General features: G+C 40.0%; 1 protein-coding gene across 1 annotated transcript; it reads left to right on the forward strand.

Annotated features, from left to right (window-relative positions):
- Nucleotides 1-3,474: 3,474 nt before the first annotated feature.
- LOC107466026 (uncharacterized) lies at nt 3,475-6,975 on the forward strand. Its single transcript, XM_016085001.1, has 2 exons — nt 3,475-5,040; nt 6,922-6,975. Exons 1-2 carry the CDS (start codon nt 3,475-3,477, stop codon nt 6,973-6,975), a joined length of 1,620 nt encoding a protein of 539 aa, XP_015940487.1.
- Nucleotides 6,976-8,102: the final 1,127 nt, after the last annotated feature.

An 8,102-nucleotide genomic window follows, 5' to 3' on the forward strand; every position in this document is an offset into this window, starting at 1 on the left:
ATCTGAAATTTCACTATTGATTTACATAAGTATTTCTATCCTATTTTATTTTCTGTTTATTATTAATTTTCGAACTATTCATAAACCATTTAATCTGCCTAACTGAGATTTACAAGGTGACCATAGCTTACTTCATACCAACAATCTCCGTGGGATCGACCCTTACTCACGTAAGGTATTACTTGGACGACCAGTGCACTTGCTGGTTAGTTGAATGGAGTTGTGATCACACATGCCATTACTAGGGATTATTAAGATCCCAATTCATCATACCATGATCTCTTTACGGTATTTTTGAAAGAGCCATAATAATGATTCCATACAAGTACAAAGAGTACTACATTAATATGATCACAATTTCGTCCACCAATGACCCGGAGGAGAAAACGAAAGTGGGTGAAAAAGAGGGGAGCATGAGAAATTGAGGCTTGGAAACTTCAGCAAGGGCGCGTGCGCGTACTTGGCGCGCCGGCGTGGATTACGCAGTCAGAAGCCAAGCTACGAGCTGGCACGTATAGCGGCTGAGCCATGACCACCATGGAGCGCACGTGTACGTCACGCGTCTGCTCGAATTGTGAGATGGCCCAGTGGCGCGCGCGCGTACTTTGCGCGAGCGCGCCGATGCTCGAATATGATTTTTTTAAGGGGTCACGTGACCTGGGTATGGAGACAGTTGGAGATCCCATTTTGGGGAAGTGCCTTGGCGGGAAAAGCTTAAAAAGACCAGGGGTTAAAGGGTTAAGGGACTTTTAGCTCATTTTTACATGTTTCTAGATTTTTCTCCTTGTGGTAGTTACACTCTTGGGTAGAGAGAGAGATCTCAAGCTCTCATTAGGGTTCATCTTCTTCAATTTCTGAATTCTCAATCACTCTTTGGTGAGATCAAATTGCAATTCTCAATTTACTTTGTTCCTATTATAGATCTTCTTCTCTAATCTCAATTAGTGCTTGTAATTGATCAATTCTCATAGATCCTAAATTCAACTTTGTGGTTTTGGATTCTATCAATTTCTTGAGAAGTTCATTTCTATTATTGTTCTTTGTTAATTGTTGTGAATTTCTTGCGTTGAAGTGCTTTTAATTCTAATTTCTTCTCATTCTTACGATGTCTTTCACCCTTGCTCATCAAGTGTTTGATAAAATGCCAATACTAGTTATGGAGTAAAAGTTTCTTACTTGGCATAGGGGTTTGGACCATTAGAGAGCGTTGAATAGTTTATGCCAATTGTTGATTGGGAATTAGGAATTGCTAATTGACTTGGAGTGCACTAAAGCTAGATTTCCCTAGGGTAAAACTAGGACTTGTGACTCAAGTTAGTTAATCTCATTTGACTTTCCTCTATACCTAGGGGTTAACTAAATGAAGCAAAGCCTAATTGTTATCATCATTGAAGAAACTATAATGATAGAATTTCTAATGCCAACCCTAGGCCAAGTCTTCTAATATTGATAGTTTACCATTTATTCTCGCTAAACATCTAAAAGAACCATAACAAAGCTTCCTAATCAATAATATGCATTCTCTAGCAATTCCAAGAGAGGACGACTCGGGAGACTAGTACTCTCGGTTATAGATTGTAGGATTGTTTGATGCGAAGTTTTGAATGTCGATTAGACTATACTCACGATCATATCCATTATTGAATTCTAAATCGGCATGCTAAATTTCGTTTATCAAAATGGCGCCGTTGCCGGGGAATTGCTTAGTGTGCCATGTTATTGTTTAGAGTAAATATGTGTATATGTATATAGTGCATTTCATTGTAATTCTTTGTTCAAGTAACTAAACCCCCATCATTACCATGAGTTTTACTTCTCCTTCATTGCATGACGCGTTCACAACCGAATCCGAGCTTAGTCCCATTTGATCCGGAAATAGAACGAACTTTGCTTCATATTAGACAAGCTCGGAAGCGGTTAACGTTTGGGGAAGGTGAAAAGGTTTTCACCACCTTACCCACCTTACTAAAAGTAAACATTGAACCGTCACTCGAAAAAGGCAATAACCATTCCCCCATCAATATCACTAACAATTCTTCTTTTGCTTTAGGTACTAACACCATGGCCGCTCTGAGGAGAGTTACTATCAAGGAAGCGGGTGCATCGAATTATGTTCTTCAACCCCTTCATGTAACTCACCCCAATTTGAATGCAAACTTTGAACTCAAGACCGCTTTGATCAACCTCCTACCTAAGTTCCATGGACTTCCCGCATAAGACCCTATTCGACATCTCAAAGATTTTCATCGTATATGCTCAACAACTAGACGGGAAGGATCCGATGAGGTTGCTATATGGTTGTTTGCTTTCCCTTTCTCTCTTGAGGACAAGGCTAAAGAATGGTTCTACACCCTATCTAGTGAAGTCACTTCCGATTGGGACTTGCTTAGAAGAGGATTCTTGGATAAATTCTTGCCCCCAGAAAAGATGGATAGGCTAAGGAAGGAAATGTCATGTATTGTACAAGGTGAAACGGAACCACTATACGAATATTGGGAACGGTTTCGTAAGCTACTAGACGCATGCCCTAATCACATGATTGACACTCAAGTGTTGCTTGGATACATATGTCAAGGGATGCGAAAATGAGATAGAACTCTTTTGGACACCTCTAGCAATGGTTCTTTGTCTAAATATAAAACAGCGGAGGAGGCATGGCAACTTATCATCGACTTAGCTGAATCCAATCAACATATGAGATGAAGAGTCAACCGCCCAAAAACCGTGAATGAGGTATCAACTAGTAGCGAAACCACTGCTCTAACAAAATCCTTGAGCGAAATGACATCCATCTTGAGGCAACTCCAATTGAGCCAACAACAACCACAACAACCTCAACCATACCAACAACAACCTCAACCATACCAACAACCTCCACACCCTCAACAATACAATCAACAATTGGTCCCTCAGAAAGTGTGTGGCATTTGTTCATGCTATTCCCACTACACGGATGAGTGCCCAAGCCTTCAAGAAGACAACACCTTGGCGGCTACTCACAATTTTTATGACCGCCCAAATCAAAGGTACTACCAAGGCGGTAATCCTAACCAAGGGTACCCTTATCAAGGAGGAAGCTACAATCAAGGGAGTGGCAATCAAAATCAAAATTGGAGGGACAATCATCAACAAGGAAATAGGGACAACAACAACAACAACAACGGAGGAGGTCAAAGATGGAACAACAATAACTCACAAAACTGGCCACCATACAACGAATAAAACCAACCATACAACCAACAAAACCTACCATACAACCAACAAAACCAACAAAGAAACTACCAAACATACCAACCACCACATCAAAGACCACCACCCAACCAATCACAAGCCCCTCAACTCACATACCCGACCTCCCCATCTAACCAAGATGATACACTCCGGACCATCATTCAAGGCCAAAAGGAACTACAAAGCACATTTGCTTCCGGTCTCACTGGCCTCACCTCTACACTACAAGCCCTTCTCGCACGCATGGACCCACCGTCAAATCCCACTCCTCAACCCCCAACCCAAAGCGTCATCCCCTTTCAACCTCAACCCAATCCTAAGGGAGGCATCAATGCCGTCACCCTAAGATCCGGAACACAATTAAAAGAGAAGGGAGCAAAGGATTCAAATCCCATCCAAACCGCTCAAGGGGAGGAGGGAATAGATATAGAAGAGGTAGTGGAAGAAGAGACACCACAAGTCATAGTTGAGAATGAAGAAGCTCAACCAACAAAAGAGACCCCCAAGACGAAGAGAACCTTGGAAGAAGAAATTGCTCAACCACTCCCATTTCCAACACTTGCAAAGAAAGCTAAGAAGCGCATAGAACTCGACCCCAAAATGATAGAAATGTTCAAAAAAGTCGAGGTAACCATCCCCCTCTTTGATGCTATCCATCAAGTCCCTAGATATGTAAAATTCCTTAAAGATCTATGCATGAACAAGGACAAAATTCTTGAATTGGAAACCATCCCATTGGGGAGTTCTATTTCCGCTTTAATGGGAGCATTACCCGAGAAGTGTGACGACCCGGGCCCTTGTATGGTCACTTGCACCATCAATGGAGTTCGATCCCTAGATTGTATGTGTGATCTCGGCGCATGTGTTAGCATTATGTCGCTCTCCGTTTACCAAGTATTGAAGTTACCACCGCTAAAGAGGTCGGCGGCGAGATTTGTCCTAGCGGATAAAAGCATAATAACCGTAGCGGGTGCGGCGGAAGATGTATTGGTGAATATTAAAGGGTTGGTGTTTCTGATTGACTTCTATGTCCTTGAGATGCCATCAAATGAACCCGAGAGAGCATCATCTATCTTACTTGGAAGACCATTTTTGAGAACTTCTAGATTTAAGCTAGACGCCTACTCGGGAACCTACTCATTTGAGATAGATGGGAGAGTCATGAGTTTTAGCCTAGAAGAAGCAATGAAGCATCCACCGGAGAATCACTCTCTATTCGGGTATGACCCAATCGACAACATTGTTACCGAAGTGCACCTTGCAAAGTTGGATGAGAAGTGCATGATTGAAGAAGCAAATGAAGATCCAAGCAAACTAAACACCACACACCACACAAACGATCCGGAAATCCAAATTTCAAATCATGACAAAAAGATGGAATCGAAGTCGCTACCACCCCACCTAAAGTACTCATATCTTGATGAAGCCCACAAGCTCCCCGTGATAATTGCAAAAGAGCTAACCCCTCAACAAGAAGAAAAGTTGCTAGATGTCTTGAGAAAAAACAAAAGGGCAATCGGGTGGAGTTTGGCGGATCTAGTGGGAATAAGCCCCCAAGTATGCGAGCACCGCATATTTCTTGAAGATGGAGCAAGACCGGTCCGACAACCTCAAAGGAGACTTAATCCAACCATTCTTGAGGTTGTGAAAAAGGAAGTCACTCGGCTACTTGAGGCGGACATCATCTATCCCATCTCGGATAGCGAGTGGGTAAGCCCGGTCCAAGTGGTGCCAAAGAAATCCGGGGTGACCACAATCAAAAATGAAAGCGGTGAACTTATAGCAACAAGGGTGAAAAATTCTTGGAGGGTATGCATAGACTATCGAAGATTGAATGCGGCCACAAGAAAAGATCACTTTCCACTACCATTCATTGATCAAATGCTTGATCGATTAGCCGGTAAATCATATTATTGCTTTCTTGATGGTTACTCCGGATACTTCCAAATACACATTGCTCTAGAGGACCAAGAAAAAACCACATTTACTTGCCCCTTTGGAACATATGCTTACAAGCATATGCCATTTGGCCTATGCAACGCACCGGCAACGTTTCAAAGATGCATGATGAGCTTATTTGTGGACTTCCTAGAGCAATGTATGGAAGTTTTCATGGACGATTTTAGCGTGTATGGTGACTCATTTGATCTTTGATTAGGCAACCTTGAAAAATTCTTAGAGAGATGCACCAAAATAAACCTTGTCTTAAATTTTGAAAAATGTCATTTCATGGTTAAACAAGGCATTGTTTTGGGACACATTATTTCAAAAGAAGGCATCTCCGTGATCCGGCAAAAATAAATGTCATATCTAGTTTACCTTACCCCTCCTCCGAGAAGGAAGTCCGCTCCTTTCTTGGACATGCAGGATTCTACCGGAGGTTCATCAAAGACTTTAGCAAAGTAGCCTTACCTCTCTCTCGACTACTACAAAAGGACACTGAATTTGAGCTGAGCAAAGAGTGTATGGAAGCATATGACAAGCTTAAAGTGGCATTGACAAAAGTGATACGTAAAAATTAGATTTCACGTACAACCGGCAAGTGTACCGGGTCGCATCAAGTAATAAAACTCACTTAGAGTGAGGTCGATCCCACGAGGATTAATGGATTAAGCAAGCAATAGTTAATTAATTGTTCTAGTTAGACGATTCATGTTTGAGTGATAAGCAACAAGAAATGTAAATGACTTGAAATTAAATAAAAGCAATAAAGTGCAAGGAAAGTAAATGACAAGAAATTAAAGTGCTAAAAATTAAAGTGCAAGAATGTAAATTGCAAGGAATAGAAAGTACAAGAAAGTAAAGTGCAAGAAAGTAAATGACTAGAAAGTAAAACCAAGTGAAGTATTTCTACAAACACTTGGAAGGCATAAATGTGCCAAAGTAAAGAAAGCCATAAATGTGCATAAGTAAATGACAAGAATTTAAAGAGAACAATTAAATGACAAGAATTAAAGACAAGAAGTAAATAACAAGAATTAAGAATGAAATTAACATTGGGATCAAGAGATATTGCATTCTCAAGATCAACAATTCTCATCTCCACTTCAATCATTCAATCATTGATCTCTTGGCAAATCATAAGTAATCAAACCCCAATCTCTTGGTGATTTGATTTCTCTTAACTTGATCAATTGCGAATCTCTTGATCTAATTGCTCATGAGAAGAGATGAAGAATGGTCTCTAATTGCCACACAACCCTCAAGATTTCAATTCAAAGTGATTACATCTCACATATCAAGCTAAGAATTATCAATCAAGAGAGTTGTGAGAGAAGAGCCTCAAACTAAATTCTATGACTCCTTTCTCAAGTTCATCATAGAATTTAAATAGATCTAATCCCTCTCTCGATAGTAATTAGATCTTTGAAGCACAAAAACTCTCTCTAAAGAAACAATGAAAGAAGAATTGAAGATGAAGAATGAAAAAAATCAACCCATTAAATTGCAATAGAGCTCTCTTTCCCAAATGTTGGAAATTAGAAACTCATCATAACAAAAATATTTACAAAAGTGTGAATGAAAGAAAATAAAAGAAGAGAAGAGAATGAGAGTGAAAGGGGAGTGGAGTCACCTCCACCCCTCCATGGTGTATCTCAAATGATGAATCTAAGGCCCTATTTATAAGCTAACTAAATTACAAATTCAAATGAAATTACAATCAAATGCAAATTTCCTAATTACTTCTAGATGATTCTTGTGGCCTTGATTGATAGTTACTTGTGGCTTGACTTGGGCTTGTGAACTTTTAACTCCCTTCATAGAAGCTTGAAACATTGAAGAATAAATGAAGGGATTGGAGTATTTGGAAGTGGCCCAATGTGGAGTGTCATTGAAGTGGCATTTTGGGCTTTTGAAGGTTTGGAAAAACCTTACACGCTGAAGTATTGGTCTGTTTGGGTCTCCAAATTGAATGTCCACTATAGACTATTATATATCTTTGGAAAGCCCTAGATCTCAGCTTTCCAACGCCGCTGGAAGCATGTCAATTGGACTTCTCTAGCCCAAGTTATGATCTTTTGAAGGTGAAGAGGTCAGTCTGGCGAACTGCAGGGACTTGTTTTACGCTGAAATTGTGAAGCTAAACGAATAGCAATTTGTCCCCTCAAATCAGTGTCAACTATAAAGTGTTATATATGGTTGGAAAGCTCTAGAAGTCTACTTTCTAAGGACACTGAGATCACTTCATTTGGAGCTTTGTAGCTCGAGTTATTCTTGTTGGAGTGTGAAGAGGTCAGGGTTGCAAATCCTCTTTGCTTCTCTTTGAGTTTGTTTCCAACTTTTTGCCACCTTGGGAGTGTGCTTCCTCTATTAGTGCTTTTATTGCTTCATTTTCCATAATTTCCTACAAAATTTATTAACTCAAGCAATCAAAGCAATATTCAATTTAATCACCAAAACACTCCCATAATTAAGCATTATGAATTGATTTTTATATGAAAAAGCATAGAAAAACATAACATGATGCGTAGTCATCAAGTGTTTATGTGTCTCATATGCATCTTCACTAGTGTCAGTAGTATACAAACTGCTAAGTCTGGTGTCTTGCATGCATTGTTATTTGATTTTAGTTGCATTTTGATTATTCCTTATTATTGAAAATCCAAAAATATTTTTTATTTGTGTCTTTTCAAGTCAATAATACAGAGAATTGAAGATTCAGAACATACTGCAGAGGAATTGCACAGAAAAAGCTGGGCATTCAAAACGCCCAGTAAGGAAGACAGACTGGCGTTTAAACGCCAGCCAGGGTACCTGGTTGGGCGTTTAACGCCCAAAAAGGTAGTGTTTTGGGCGTTAAACGCCAGAATGTGCACCATTCTGGGCGTTTAACGCCAGGATGGCACAAGAGGGAAGATTTTGTTTTCAAA

Source organism: Arachis duranensis, chromosome 9 (assembly GCF_000817695.3).
Source record: "Arachis duranensis cultivar V14167 chromosome 9, aradu.V14167.gnm2.J7QH, whole genome shotgun sequence".
Lineage (NCBI taxonomy): Eukaryota > Viridiplantae > Streptophyta > Magnoliopsida > Fabales > Fabaceae > Arachis > Arachis duranensis.